The sequence below is a fragment of the Aristolochia californica genome, unplaced genomic scaffold (genome assembly GCF_029961685.1).
Source record: "Aristolochia californica isolate CCGP_79_NKW_82.1479 unplaced genomic scaffold, dmAriCali1.0.hap1 SCAF_12, whole genome shotgun sequence".
Taxonomy (NCBI): Eukaryota; Viridiplantae; Streptophyta; class Magnoliopsida; order Piperales; family Aristolochiaceae; genus Aristolochia; species Aristolochia californica.
The window spans coordinates 23,036,723-23,052,115 of NW_027181793.1; the positions used below are offsets into that span (position 1 = coordinate 23,036,723).

General features: G+C 38.9%; 2 protein-coding genes across 6 annotated transcripts; one reads left to right on the forward strand and one right to left on the reverse strand.

The window, feature by feature from the left end:
* Positions 1-6,730: 6,730 nt before the first annotated feature.
* LOC137945940 (probable serine/threonine-protein kinase PBL23) lies at positions 6,731-9,919 on the reverse strand. The gene is made up of 6 exons (XM_068792049.1): positions 9,631-9,919; positions 9,075-9,271; positions 8,382-8,566; positions 8,101-8,290; positions 7,627-8,018; positions 6,731-7,524 (listed from the first exon to the last, which is right to left on the reverse strand). The coding sequence occupies exons 2-6, from the start codon at positions 9,217-9,219 to the stop codon at positions 7,174-7,176; spliced, it is 1,263 nt and encodes a 420-aa protein (XP_068648150.1). The 5' UTR covers positions 9,220-9,271; positions 9,631-9,919; the 3' UTR covers positions 6,731-7,173.
* A 358-nt stretch (positions 9,920-10,277) lies between these two features.
* LOC137945756 (protein ALTERED XYLOGLUCAN 9-like) lies at positions 10,278-15,222 on the forward strand. 5 transcript variants are annotated; one of them, XM_068791760.1, is made up of 5 exons: positions 10,278-10,417; positions 10,960-11,125; positions 11,210-11,543; positions 11,841-12,008; positions 12,127-15,222. In XM_068791760.1, the coding sequence occupies exon 5, from the start codon at positions 13,656-13,658 to the stop codon at positions 14,745-14,747; it is 1,092 nt and encodes a 363-aa protein (XP_068647861.1). In that variant the 5' UTR covers positions 10,278-10,417; positions 10,960-11,125; positions 11,210-11,543; positions 11,841-12,008; positions 12,127-13,655; the 3' UTR covers positions 14,748-15,222. The 5 variants fall into 5 exon arrangements, with proteins under 5 accessions (XP_068647861.1, XP_068647860.1, XP_068647862.1 ...); XM_068791759.1 differs by having other exon boundaries at positions 11,841-12,004; XM_068791761.1 differs by lacking the exon at positions 11,841-12,008 and having other exon boundaries at positions 11,210-11,361; positions 11,447-11,543.
* Positions 15,223-15,393: the final 171 nt, after the last annotated feature.

The window sequence follows — 15,393 nt, forward strand, 5'->3', positions numbered from 1 at the left end:
CCACGAAAACGCCATTGAACCGACAGCCCAGAGACTTGACGCTACAAATTTGGTTAGATTTTCTTTTTGTCCATCTACTCACCCCTTCTCAACTCTTTTTGTCCAAGGATAATAATCGAACAGATAAAGCTTAAAGCTCGCTAAAATCGACATTTTATAAAATTTCACACCATCGCAGCCATCGAACCGACAGAAGGAAAGGCACAAAGATTGAGCTGCCATCCTCGACAGATTTTAGCAATATGATTAGACAGATCAACTGCTCTGCCTTGTGAACTGGGGTAACCACCTACAGACGGGAGGTTCCTGCTTTTTGTGGTTCGAACGAAGGGAATCAATGGCTTCGTCAGGTAGGTTTTCAAGTTCTATTTAACCCGTCTCTTTAAGTTCAAATAGCAATGCTCTGCGTTAGATTACTCAGCGCTTAGAAGAGGGTAAGAGAGGTGGACAAAAGTGAAGTTGTTTCACATAAGATGACATAAACTGTCATTTTTATAGTTTTTTTCGAAATCAGAAACTATTCTCAATAGAAAGCGAAAGAATTCAGTACGTCGTTTCAGTCTCAGGTGATTCAAATTTACTGCACAGATCCATTACCTCGCAGGCGAACGGAATAAAAGAAGGACAACAATCAAACATGTAGCAGGCACGCAGAGACGATTACGTGGGCCAGCTGGTGTCGAAACCAGAGTCACACTCTACGTCGTTTCTGCACGTTTGATGGAGAAATATCAGTAAACCGTGGCCGCAACCGAAGCACAAGCATCGTAGAAAAGCAAGTGAAAGGCATTTACATCGTTTCTGTGCCAAACGAATCATTTCTTCCTCCGCTTCATCACCGCTAGTTTCATTGACAGGAATCTTGATCAGAGTCTGTGTAGTCGCCAGTATAGGAAGATTACAGATGCGCAACAAAAACAATAAACAATAATATAATTAACTTGTTCTACACGATAAGATAAAACTAAAAAACCTTATTCTAATCTTAGATACGTGATTTGATTTTTCAAGAACATGTTTTAAGTTCTAGTTTGTACTATTGTGATAACATTTTGTCACTACCTAGGCTAGTAAATTCACTTTTATTTGCTCTTGACTCGTGTTATGCTCGTTCTACCCTCTCACTCTGGTATTTGAATATAATAAAATTAAATATTTATTTAAGTATATTTTTTATATATTTAATTAAATAAAAATTCTTAATTTAATTTTAAATTATTTATTATTTTAAACAAGTTAAAAAAATCTTAGTTTATTAACAGAATAGTTGGATAAAATTATCTTATAAAATTAGATCTATCAGAGTAATTTTATACAACAAAATACCCTCTTTTTTATTTATATAAATTCATAATTTTAGTATTATATTTGATTTCTATTACAAAAATAACAATTTGATTAAGAATTTGGATATTATAAAAGTAAGTTTTTGTTTGATCATTTAATTTTTTTATATTTAAATAATTAATTAATAATTTAAAAAAAATTATATAGTGTAAAACAAGTTTAAAATATTTTTAATTTTTTTAATTTAAAATAATATAATTTTTTTATTTTAGTTTAATTAAATAAAAATATAAATTAAAAGTTAAATATATTAAGGTAATTTTATATAGTAAGTAATCTTAATATATAGTAAGTTAAATATATTAAGAAAGCAATCTTGTTATCAGTTTATCTAGTCCGAAGATGATTACACGATCCCAACTGTCACCGCAGTATCCGCTAAATATCGTTATGTGTTCGACAAAATGCCAAACGAGAATATAATCTGTACGCACGATCTCGGGAAGGCAGTTCTGTAGGGATGTCCGTTAGCATATGTGAGTTCGTCGCGGCAGCTGGAAAATTCTTGCATCGTAGCAGCTGAGTCGTGAAATCCGATCTGGTCTTCGCAATTCCTCATCTAATCTAGTCTATCCAGGAAAGGGGACATAAGTAATCCTTTTCCTTCTAGCTTCCTTTTTCCAATGATCTCTCACGATGCTTTCTACAATGTTTCGTAACTTCTGGACTGAGAAAAAGGATCGGAGCTTCATTCTTTCTGGATCTTTCAGTTCCTCCTCTAACCATTTGTATTCTTGTTCTCAAATTTCTAGGCACGCTTTGGAGGAACTTTTTTAGCCTCTATGAAAATGAAGGATCAAGCCAATGTGAGCATGACGAGTGAGACTGCAAATGACAACAATTTTGGTGAGGACCTGTTGATGGAAATCTTCTATCGGTCGCCTGCCAAGTCCCTGTTCAGGTTCAAATGCGTATCCAAAGGTTGGCTTCAATTAATTTCTGCTGATTCTCTTTAGAGAAGAATGCTATCCAGCATAGCCGGGTTCTTTTACCAACCCCGTAGATCTTATACAAGGTCTAGCCTGATCGATACAACAAATATTCCAACTCTCCCTCACGGGAGAAACCCATGTAAATTTGGGTCCCAACATACAGGGATAAATTCGAGGGGGGGCGAGTGAACCAAAGGCATAAGTAGTCCTCCTTTGTTGTTGTTCTTGGACAATCAGAGAAAAAACATGATTAATAGGGGGCATCAGATCCATGAGGAGCAACTGACCATGAACTTGGGAGAAAGAATCATCAAAACCCATTAAGAATGACATGATATACTCCATATGATGGTAATCAGTAAGATTTTTAAAGCCACCACAAGAGTATTTCCCACAAGAGCAATTAGGACGGTAATTACTCAGTTCTTCCCAAATAGTTTTCAGCATGGTGAAATAAGTGTTAACGGAATCCTTGTCTTGACGCAAATTCATCAATTCTCGTTTAAGCTGAAAAATGCGAGGGCCATTTCGTTGTTGAAAACGATCCCGAAAGTCGAGTCAAATCTCTCGGGCAGAAGTAGCAAAAATAACACTCGTAGAAATTTCTTTGGAAACCGAATTTAAGATCCAAGAGATGACCATATTATTATTCCGGGTCCAAGAGTTGAGCAAAATAGAATCAACACTTTGAGGTCTAGGGATGGAAACATCGACAAATCCCACTTTGTTCCTCACGGATAAGGCGATCAATATCGCACGACTCCAACTGATGTAATTTTCACCAGTAAGCAGCTGCGATACAAGAACTTGCCTGGGGCTATCCGAATGGTGAATATAATAGGGATTCGATGGTTCTTAAAAAACGGAATGAGTCGAACTGGTACGAAACCAAAATCAGAAGCACCCGTCGATGAATAAGTCTCCATGGGCACCGACCTAAGCTGACCACCAATGCAGCGCCAAAAAAAACAAATTTGTTTACGCAACCTTAGAATCCTTCAGTCTTTCAAAGTCACTGACAAAACCAAAAATAGTAACTCGCCTACTTCATCGGCTCCATTTCAAACAACCAGAAACGCCCTTCTATAATGTAACTGAACTCAGAAGACTACGAAACCACCGGCCTCAAGAAGCTTCACTACCCTCGAGACTTCAAAGAGAATACCCAAAATCACCAACCTCTCGATGAACGAAACCCCAACAGAATGAAAAAGAAAAGGAAAGATGGACGAACAAAGTCTAACCTCTTTGCCAACGAAACCTCAATGGAATGAGAAACCAATGAGAGCTTCAAGGACTTCTTAATCGACCCAGATGGCGCCGAGAATAGTCGTCGAAAAAGGCAAGAGAGATAGAGAGGCGTTCGTCGTCGGAAAAGAGCACACCTTGCACCGACAATGAAATAATCAGAGCGGACGCTTCTCCTTCCGCTCTGATACCATATTAAAACCTCAGATCAACAGAGAGCCATTGAGCTTTGCTCATCGGGGAGGCACAATCGAGAAGAGTAAACGAAAAATAAAATGATGGTTATTATAATATCTGTGTAACCCACTTACAAAGAAGATGGACCGTATTGCCTAAGCCTCCTAACAAAAGAAGCTTCCAGAACTTAAAACTCATTCTATATCCTCTGTTAAGAATAGTCTCACATGGATTAGTAAAAATAAATATGTTGCGTTTATTAGTTGGAAAATAGGTTTCACATGTTGGCTAATCATTTTGGGATAAGCCTTGGACCCAACTTCACGTATTATCATAGTTAGGTTTTCGTACGTGGGCTTTCACACAAATTATCCACATGTAAGAGTTCATACGTGATAGTGTTAGTTAGTCATTTTGGGATAGGCCTTGACCCAATTTCACATCCTCAATCCCCAAACCTCTTCCAAGTAGTCGTTATAGTAGGTCCGTTAGAGCGAATAACAGTTGGTACAAGAAGTATAGCAAATCATGATAAGGATGTTAGCAATTTTCTTGATTTTCAGTGGTGACTCATTATCCCTTAGATATAGGAAGGTGGGTTGTTATAACTTCTCTCTTTTAATAGTTAACATTGCCTTAAGAATTCGGATCTATCTTCTCTATCAAGAAGTTTCTAAATAGACGAGACACTCTTCTTCTGGAATTTGATAGTCATGGCTAGAGGTAAACATCTTTCGCTTCCGTTTATATTTGTTAATGAATTTCATAATGATGATTGAAATTTGATTCTTACAAAGGAAATAAACATGTTGAAAAGCATTCCTGGGTTTCAATTTTTGGGTTTCAATGTATAGTGTGCTTGTAAAAAGAAATGGAAAAAGTGGAAAAGCTTGCATCTTTTTAGTCTATATCAGTTGCTCTAGAAAATTGTTGTTTTATGAGCTTTTCAATCAAAAGAACAATTCTCACAAACAAATTTGAATGACTGAAAAGCCCAACAAGGAGATTCACAATCCGGAGCAGAAGATCGCTCAGGGTTGGTGAGGGTGTACAAGCAGGTGCAGCCACTAAGGAGCATCCTTACTTTTATGATTTTTATTAAAAATATTTTATCATAAATTTAAAAATATTTATAAATAAAATTTAACTTATTATTTTAATTATACGTAATTTTAATTAATTAATTAATTAACACATATATTTTTATCATTTTTATTAAAATATTTTATCATATATTTATTTAATCAAATTACTTAAAATTTTATAACTATTTACGAATACTGATTTAATTCATAACCATATAAAAAATTATGTTATATAATTAAAAATACTAATAAATTTATAATTAAATTAAATTATTTTATTATTTAGAGTAACCAATAATTACATGAGTGCTTGTTTTCTTAGTTATTTATACAAAATCAATTTTATTAATGAATTTGTTATGGACTCTATAGCATCACGAGTTATCCATAGGCATAGGAATTAAATTATGTCAATTTACTTTTCATGTAATTTCAATTCGGTTTGGTTTACTTTATTTGGGTTGGTTCAGTGTAATATGGCGTGAACCACTTGACCTATGGGTCATCTTTATAATTTCGTCCTAAACCCTATTTAGGGTGACGTGAATGAGAAGAGAGGCAAGTATTGAGAAAATTAGATTAAACAGGTCAGATTCTCCCTCAGAGGTCTAGGTCGGATTCTCCCTCTGAGGTCCAGGTTGAGCTTCCTTCAAAGCTCCTTCGATCTATTTGATTTCCATAATTCCACGTTCCAGAAACAAGAATTCTCTTCCAACATCAAGAGCATCCATGGAGGGAAGAGAGGAAAGAAGGGTGACTCGATCCATGGCAAGGGAAGAACCTAACAGAATTTCCGTACGGGCTTTTATTAAGCTTGTAGTACGGCCACATCAAAACAGATCTACGGCTTAGTTGAATGCTAATTAAAACTGAAAACAATTTAAACCCTTGGATGGTAATAAACAAGCCATCTAACACATAAGATTCGAAGCACGAATGAGGTGGGACCCAAGGTTTAATTTCCTGCGCTGTCATGTAAGCGGAAAACTTAACAGGAAAGATGGTAAAGAAAATTTGAATGGGAGAGGTGGACCCAAGGTTTAATTTCCCGCCGGTTTGGCACATTTTCCGCCGATTTAGAAGTCCCTGGACCGGAAATTTACACAAATGCCCGACCATTGACATTCAAAGCAAATTTGAATAGGGGAGGTGCTGTTGCAGCCTGCAGGCTTGCAGCCATGTGTCTTTAAGTGGTGTAGTAAGTACTCTTCAGTAATTGGTTCTGAAAGATGACTCAGTGGTTGCGTCTAAATCCTATCAAGGGAATTCTAATCAATTTTAGTCAATTTGTAAAATTTTACTATTTAAAAACTAGGGGTGGCATTGAGCTGAGTTGAGCCAAACTCGAACATGCATATGTTTAAGCTCAAACTTGGCTTGATATAAATACTTCGAACTCGAGCTTAGCCTCAAACTTAAAATTGGAATTGAGTTTGACCTCAAACTCGAGTCAGGTTTGAAGTCTAACTTACATTTAAAAATATAAAAAAAATAATAAATAGGATATTATGATGAACTTAGTACCATTGAACTGCAAATAACCAAAGAGGAATCTAATACTTTGCAATAGAATATCCTAATGTATAATAACCAGCTTAATAGACCTAAAAAAAGAAAAAAAAATACCTCTATCAATAGTGTTTATTCCATTAGTAAACAATAATATTAGATGTTGAAGGACCTAAAATGACTGAACTATCAATCATCTTTGAGGTTTGAGGTAACTAAGAGCAACTATCAACCAACTAAAGAGATAATTGACAAGAACAATTAGAGTAAAGGGTACTTTTGTAAAAAAAATCTATATTAACGAATCAACTCATGAGCTAATAAGTCGAATTTGAAAATTCTTGAACTTGGCGTATTATACTTAACTAGCCTTATTCAAGTTTGAACTCGAGCCCAGCTCAAGTAAAAACTGAAGAACAGTTTGAGAGCTTGTTTAGCATGGTGCCACCCCTATTGAAAACCATATGGTGTAGGTCTTTTCATATGCGACATCATTTTCTAAAACTTACATGCAAGTCAAGTCCAGCTGTTCACACAAACTGAAAATACAAGGACCACAATTTCATCCAAGATTGGCTGCTTGTGGAAATGGCAGATCAGGACCTCAGCGTCCTACTTCCACACCAGGGCACCCCATATCTGTGATGTCTAATAGCTCTATATGCAGAAGTGAGGACTCTGATGAAAGGAGCTCCAATCAAGCTGGACTATATATAGATCGAATTTACAACTACTGAGAAAAAGTGGGAGGTGATTCAGAAGAGCAGCCATTAAAATATTATCTCTACTCTGCTCTGAGGACCACCTCATGTTCTTCCACTTACCCTCCTCCTTCACTTGATAATGTGATTTCCCTGTTTGACCCGCCAAATCTGCTATGTTTCTTTATCTTCTCCCTCGCGAGAAGAGCTGCTGTTTCTATTTCTGTTTGATTCTGACCGAGGTCTATCATCAATCTCTGGATTTTCACTATCACTGTAGTCGAAATTCCTATCCGTTGAACAACGAGCTAGGAATTTAGATGCACCCTCTGGGTCATTTTTCACAGCCAGGTACTCAAGGGCTGTTACAACATCGCTTATTAATGGTCTGGTGCTTGCTTCCTCTTGGAGACACATTGCTGCAACAGCAAGAGCCTGATAGAGCCCCTTCACAGGATAGTCACCCTTAAGCGCCGGATCGGCCATTTGTGTGAATTTTGTCCGATCTTTGAAGAGTGGTTCAGCCTGCATTTCACCATGGAAAGCTTCGTATCAAGAACGAAAACAAGAGATCAGAAGGAAAATGGAGAAAAGGGAAGAAGACCCTGATGAATGTCTGGCACGTACCCAAGTAACAAGGTTCTGCTCGTTTGTAGGCTTCGAGTTGTCGATCGCTCTTCGACCAGTAATAATTTCTAGAAACACAACACCAAAACTATAAACATCTGACGCTGTTGTTAATTTGCCTGTCATGGCATACTCCGGCGCGCAGTAACCATATGTCCCCATCACTCTGGTGGAGACATGGGTCTTATCACCAGTCGGACCAAGCTTTGCCAACCCAAAATCGGAAAGTTTCGGATTATAATCTTCATCTAACAATATATTTGAGGCTTTAAAATCCCGATAGATTACCGGCGGGCTGGCTGTTTCATGCAAGTACTCTAGACCTTTAGCTGCACCTCCGGCGATTTTCATCCTTGTATTCCAGTCCAGGGCCTTCTTAGTCGGCGGCAAATCTGCAAAACGTAGTCAAAAGCGCTATGATCTCTGATATTAAAAAATAACAGTTTGTAACAGGATTTGTTTCCGAGGTTGTACCGAGAAGATGATCTTCCAAAGAGCCCAGTGGCATGTACTCGTAAACTAAAATCCTTTGATCACCATCAGCACAATATCCAATCAAATTAACAAGATTTGGGTGATGAACCAGGCTTAACATCAGAACTTCCACCAGAAACTCTCTGTTCCCCTGCAGTCCGTTCCTATCGAGCTGCTTGACTGCCACTACCTGGGTTTTGCCAAGTGAAAATGTTTGAGTAAATTGCAGAAAAAAAAACAGAGAGAGAGAGAGAGAGTTACGAAAGATAACAACTACAGACCTGATTTGTTTTCTCAAGGCGCCCCTTGTAGACTCTTCCAAATCCACCTTCACCAAGTAGACAGTCACTTTTAAAATTCTTCGTCGCACTTGCTAACTCGCGAAATGTAAAAGCCTTGGCAGATGTATTTCCGTCGCAGCCAATGCGCGAAAGCTCCTCTGCTATGGCCTTCTTTTTGCTGCTATCTGCACAAAGATACGTAGAAGGATGGATAATCCAGCGGAGTTGACATCTACATGGATAGATTCTCGAGTTCACCTAGATGATTTTTTATGATGAATCAAAGTCTACCTTTCGGAATAGCAACTGGAAAGAGCATAATCGAGAAAGCTTATTCCGAATAATCAAATTGACAGAGATAATAACTGTCTATAAATACTTCTCCATCGTAAAATGCTCATATAATCCAGAAAGACAATCAGAAAGCTGTTTGGGTATACCACTTTAGGTCTATAAATCTTTGCCTTCTGCATCCCTTGTGTCTTAATGAAAGACGACACCAATCCAAATCAATATAAAAAGATCTAAGTGATTTTTCATGCAGTAGATGCTTATGATGTTTGAATCATGTTAGTTCACGGCATACAAGGGTGGATCCCTGGAGAGATCCATGACGAAAATTGGTGACTATATCAAACATAGTTTGATATTCTGTGGATAGGGGAAAATAAGAAGTATTTTCTCCCTGCTTACCAGATTTAAATGAGAGACGCTCGATAAAGGAGGTCAAATTAAAGCCGTCTTTCTGATCTTGGCTTTTCTTTGATGATTTCCTCGATGACTTACTAGATTGTGATGGCTTTGGATTGTCATTCGTACAACACGGTAAACACTTCATCTCCCTCTCTCCTTTTCTCCTTTTGCGAAAATTTCCTCAGAATCAGCGTTCCCTGAATCACAAATAGAAGTATGAGAAACCGTTGCAGGTGGTCTGATGTTTTCACCTTCGGAATTGAAGCAGGCGATGTATCATATATCAAGAAACGTAAGAAGAGAGGGCAAGATATAGACATATAAATCGCAATGTTAAAGCTCATGAAAGAGATAGAGCTGGCCTTCTGCGAAAGAATTCCTGCTTTTTTCCCTTTGATTCAAGCATAGGTGGTGCGAATCGATCTTTCATTTGCATTTGAACGAAGATCTTGAAAAAGAAAAGAGAAAAAAACAAACCTAAAGAACAAAAGGACAATTCACGTTGGTATGAGATTCTGATAAAACAAAAAAACCGTCTTGAGCCCTGAAAACTCACCTCTGACCGTCTACGACTAAAACAACCCTCTTTGATAGCAGCTGTCTTCGTTGCTGTTATCAAATACCATCCACAACGGCGTCTTCTCTAGAGCTCAAAGAAGAGAAGACGCATCTGACCTCTGAAAAGTTTCCAAGCGTTAATTTCTTCCGCCGGTGAACGTCTTTGCAACGTTGAATCCAAAGACGATTCACGAAGAATGTCCTCTCATCGACAGTACACAAAAAAAAAAAAAAAAAAAAAACGATAAACCAGAACTTGACCGGCGAAGTCCCTCCAATTAAGGAGACTAAAGCATAGGCGCGGAGCAAAACTCGGGAGATTTTTGTGCTGAAGCTCCCCGCATTCGAATGTCTTTTACCTTATTTTCAGGAAAACAGATTCGCGTTAATTTTCCCCCTTAGGTGAACTGCGGGACAACGCGGGGAAATTAAACCTTGGGTCCCACCTAGGACAGTAAAACGATCCGATCCGGATAATATATTCGGATTCCGGACCGCGAGTTTCAACCGTTGCATGAAAGCTGGTTGCCGCTTAAAAGTTTCTCTTTCACCCTTTCATTTAGGGCGTAGACATTCAGATATCTTCTCTCTCCTGTGAAGCCAACGAAATCATCTTCTTGCCCCTTCCAAGATGATTTCCGTTTCTTCGCCCTCCTATTTATCTCTTCTACGTCGGTCTGAATCCAGCTAATCCAGCAGAAAACTCAAATTTCGAGTACAAAAGGAAGCAAGCGATGCAGAAAGGAATCTTCAAGAGACCGTTATCGTTGTTTATCGGAAAGGAGGTATGGAAGCGTGTCTTCTTTTCTTGGATTTTTTTTTTTTATCATTTTTAAGTTTTAAAAGACAGGCTAGTTCCCTCAGATTTAAAGCGACATGCTTCTTTTATGGATTTAGAGCTGGAGTTGGAGCTCTCATGGTTTTGATCTTCAGGTGATTTTCCCCCTTTTTCAACCGGTTTTGATGTTTTTTGCTCAGTTTTATTTTCGTCTTTTGATTCTTTCTCTTTCGCTGCAACATGAGCGTTCGGATGATCTTCGATTTGAGAAAAACACGATCCTTTTCCTTGGTTTTACGTTTTCAGTTTTGGATCATCTCCGAATCCGGACTTATCCGTTGATTTCGAATTCTCAGTACTAATAGTTCATCGGATATTCGGATATTTCTAACCGGTTCCAATACGGAAGTTCCATATCCGATCCCGAATCCGGTCCCGGCCTGGTCCCACCTAAAGCGCGTTTTGGATCTTACCCGTTAGATGGAATTTTTATACCATCCATGGGTTTAAATCGTTTTCAGTTTTAACTAGCATTCAATTAAACCGTAGATATGCATTGATGTGGCCGTACTGCGGGAGGACAAGTTTACAACTGGATAAGTGGTTGCTTCACATGTGTTAAGGGCCTCAACCGGACTTTCTATTTTCGGATTCGTTTCGCCATTAATGGCTGTTTTCAGTTCTCTTCGCAGTAACACGAGGAACAGCAGAAACGGTAATTCGATGGATCTGGTTGTTCGGTTACACTCAACTGCAATTCCGCTTGCTTCTCACTGTCTGCAGATTCCTTTTGTTATAGATCTTCACCTCACTTCATTCCAGTCGAGGATATCTCTTCTACAAGCAAGTGGATTCCGGATTACGGGCCCCTTTTCTTGTCTTCTCCCGCTGACAAGCTCTTATTCTCGACGCCTGTGAAAGTCTTAGCTTCTCTAGAACACCGTCAAGGAGGTAAGTGTCGGATATTCTCTAGAACATCAACACGGTCTTCTTCAGCTGCTTCTCCATCTCACTGCTTCGCCGGATATGGGAATAGTTCACCGGCCGACAGTCGGGGGCCCAGTCGTTGCTTCCAGCGCGTGCGGATTAACTACAGATTCGTTCCTCGGGCATTCTTTGACGACGATGTTCTGGTAAGTATGAGTACTTGAAATTACTGCACCAGAAAATCAATAGTTATTATATGAAATAAATATTAAATATTAAATATAATATATAGTTTAATAAAATATAAATATATATAATAGCTTAAGTTGACAATTAGATAATTACAAATTCGTAAAGTAATCTTTGGATTAGAATCCTCCAATTTCAATAACATTTCCCAGTAACATGTTATTGAATTTATAATATATGCATTAAATATATGCCTTACAACTCAAGGAAAGTCCTTCTACAAGAAATTTATGTTTAAAAAGTTCTCCTTGTAGCTGCATGTTTAACCGTACTATAAGTTGATCTGAGATGAGGAGATCATACATGAAGGACTCTGGATAAGAATTCTGAATTTAATTTCTCAGAAAACAGCTACCATGTCAGACTTTAATCTGTTGATATTTGATCTGGTCTACTCAGAAGACGGGAGATCAGTTCGGTAGGTAATTCTTTCCCTTCTAGCCTAATTTGTAGTATATAATGATCTTTGACAGTGTTCCAATCCTTTCTTCATTCGATTACTCTCCTTACCCTTTATCTTCTCTGTTCTGAAAATTCCAGGCACACTCAGGAGAAACTTATGTTGCCTTATATGAAGATGGAGGATCAGTCGTATGTAAGCACAGCAAGTGAGACTGCACATGATGTTAACGACAATGGTTTCAGCGAGGACCAATTGATGGAAACCTTCCATCGGTTGCCTGCCAAGTCCCTGTTCAGGTTCAATTGTGTATCCAAAGGTTGGCGTCAGCTAATTTTTGCTGATTGGTTCTGATTCTCGCAAAGTAAAACACTATCCGGCATGACTGGGTTCTTTTACCATTTCTTTGCTGTTAATTCTCGGTTGGAAAGACTAGAAATATAGTGGAGTAGCTGAGAACTACCTCCTGTGATTTCAGCACACTAGGCATCAACATTAGCCTCGTCTTCTCGCCATGCTATCCAAATTTTCGGATTGTTCATTCCTGTGTTGGCTTGCTTCTTTTGCTTATCATCTGCAACAGCAGGAAGGTGGACGAGGTTTGCAGTCTAAGATATGGCCGAGATGTTTTTTCCTACTCTTTTCACATCTCTTTAACCAATTGGAGTGAATACCAGATGGTACAAGCAGCAGAGAAGATTAGACGAAGGAAAAAACTATGGTGAGAAAAAAATCTTGAGTCACTATTTGGTGTGTTCTTGTAAAATGAAAAGGAGAAGCGCAGAAAAGCCTGTATCTTTTGAGTATGAACTAGCAAGAGTACCAGTTGCTCTAGAAAACTGTTTTCATTGGCCTTTCAATTGAAGAAGCCATTCTCAAAAACTAATTTGCAAGACTGAAACAGCCCAACAGCTAGAAGGTTCACAGTCCGGAGCAGGTCTCTCAGGGTACGTGACGGAGAAAGGCGGGTGCAACGACTGAGTAGGAGAGAGAAAATTAAATCTTCCGTGATCACAACAGAGGAGTAGACGGGCGTCTGCTCACGAAGTATATTCCGTACTCTTTTCCGTTCAGTCAGTCCAAATCAGAGTTCTTTTTCTAATTAAATTGAATAAGCATCAAGTGATGTCAACATTAAATACAGTTAGGAAAACCACTTTGCAGCAAGAAATCAGAGTTGTTCATAAAAGAATTTCAAGAAGACAATCATTTTCAGTGTGACAAGCAATTTTCTCTTCCACCTCTTGCCAGGAGTAGGGGTGTAAATGTCATTTACCCGCCTGCTGAAAGACCTCAAGCGGTAGCTCGACTTCTGGTACTGGTTTGGCTGTAGCTGCGCATTTTAGAGAAATCCCAATTTCCAAATCCAAATGTATCTGTAGGTGAGGTCTTGGCGGGGTTTGCTCAACTCCAGCTACACCGGCTAACGTGTGCCAGCTCATGAGAAGCTGAAACAGAGATTTGTATCTGCAGTTTCTGTTGTCCCGTTCACATCACTCGGTGGTTCCTTCTCAGCCAAGCCACGATTACTTTAACCTCCTGAAAGGATAGCAGGGAAAACACACGGACCTTGGTTGTAATTTTGTTCTTCTTCAGATCGGATTCTTCACCTCTGTGTCGTCTTGATCAGATGGGAGCTCTTGATCTCTGACGGTTGAAGAAGGCGAAAATGATCAGTGCCGTCCAGTTTGGGGTGCTGGTCGCCTGTGTCGTTCTCTTCATACCGATGGGAATGGCTGGTTGGCATCTGAGTAGGAACAAGATGCTGTTTTTCGGTGGAGTGCTCTTCATAACTCTTGCGGTAGGCGTACATATCACCCCTTACTTCCCTGTTGTCTACGACTTAATTTCCTCTTACTCATCAGTTGTTATATTAGAAAACCGAGATTCTTGCTTGTCGTTGCTTCATGATATCATTTGGAGAGATAAACATTCTAATTTGAATGAGTTATGGGTGAATTCCTCGAGTAGCGATATGTACTGGAAATGGGAAGAGTCCAATCCTGTGAATCAATGTGGGTTTCAGAAACTGGGACGATCAGATGCTTCCGATCTCCTTAATGGCTCATGGATTATGGTTGCAGGGGATTCCCATGCTCGGCTTTTTACTCTCTCTTTACTCAATCTGGTGCTGGATTCGTCTGAGATGAAAAATGTGAGGGTAGATCTGTTCAAGCGTCACAGTGATTATCAGCTGGTGGTTGAAGAGAATGGGTTAAAGCTGGATTACATTTGGGCACCCTACGCATCAAATTTAACCAGTATGTTGAAGAACTTTGAGAATAAACATATTTACCCAGATGTTTTGGTTCTGAGTTCAGGTATGTGGCATATGCTGCACTACACAAATGCTTCAGATTATGGGGTTTCTTTAGGAATGGTGAGGAAGTCTGTGGTTTCACTAGTGCCAATTTCTCCAGAGTTTGGGAGCAAAGGGTCGATAACAGGATCTGTTCGGTTCGAATCACCGAATATGTTTTGGCTTGGGATGCCTACTTTGATTAATTCATTGTTGAATACAGAGGAAAAGAAAGAGAAAATGAGTGGTTCCATGTGTGAAGCTTATGATAGGGAACTTACTGAGAGTAAGCTTTTGCATCAATCCAGTGGCCCCTTAATGTTACTAGATGTAAAGTCACTGAGTCAGAATTGTGGATCACATTGTACAGCTGATGGGATGCATTACCAAGGGGTAGTTTATGAAGCTGCAGTTCAAATAATGCTGAACACATTGATAATAGAATCCCAACAGCAGATTTGAAGGGGTTGACATGTACCATCTGCCCCCATCCTTTATACAACTTACCCCGGTAGACAGAAAAAAATTTCCCTGATCGGTTTAAGAGGTGCCCTTCAACTCCCAAGTATTCATGCTTCCAGTGAAAGGTTGTCTTTACCTTTTTTAGATGAAATGTCTCTTGTATTTCTTTACCTTCCTCAAATGAACTGGAGGCTGAGTAATATTTTTTTGCCCATGGCTTGTTTGAAAGTGTAGGGTGACATCCCTGCCCCTTTGTTCAACCTGTATGGAGATGCATCCTTTGTTCTTATGGAACTGTATCAATTATACAAACTGACCATGTATCAAATGAAAATATGGCAAATTTAGTGCCACTTTACAGGTGTAGCTGTTACTGAGTTTGTTACATTAGGATCTTGTTGGGCATCCAAAGAGCTGCCTTGCCTTGGATCATGAGGGTTTGAGAAATATTTGGACATGTAGAGGTTAAATCAGCTCTAATATGAAGATTGATACTTTGCACTTTGAATAATTTGCTCTATTTGCTGTATATGGAACTATTTCCTTGAAACTTCTTGCTGTAGCAGAGTTGTGTTCAAACCCTTTGGATGTGGGTCACCCTGCTATACTGTCTATTATGCTTTTTTCCATTACATCCTACACTTCA

Excerpts from the sequence above, each read along its gene's own strand:
- LOC137945756 (XM_068791760.1), top strand. The coding sequence starts at position 13,656 with ATGATCAGTGCCGTCCAGTTTGGGGTGCTGGTCGCCTGTGTCGTTCTC.
- LOC137945940 (XM_068792049.1), bottom strand. The coding sequence starts at position 9,219 with ATGAAGTGTTTACCGTGTTGTACGAATGACAATCCAAAGCCATCACAA. Across the intron at positions 8,291-8,381 it reads GCCTTGAGAAAACAAATCAG|GTAGTGGCAGTCAAGCAGCT; the intron begins GTCTGTAGTTGT and ends GGCAAAACCCAG. Across the intron at positions 8,019-8,100 it reads TTTGGAAGATCATCTTCTCG|ATTTGCCGCCGACTAAGAAG; the intron begins GTACAACCTCGG and ends TACGTTTTGCAG.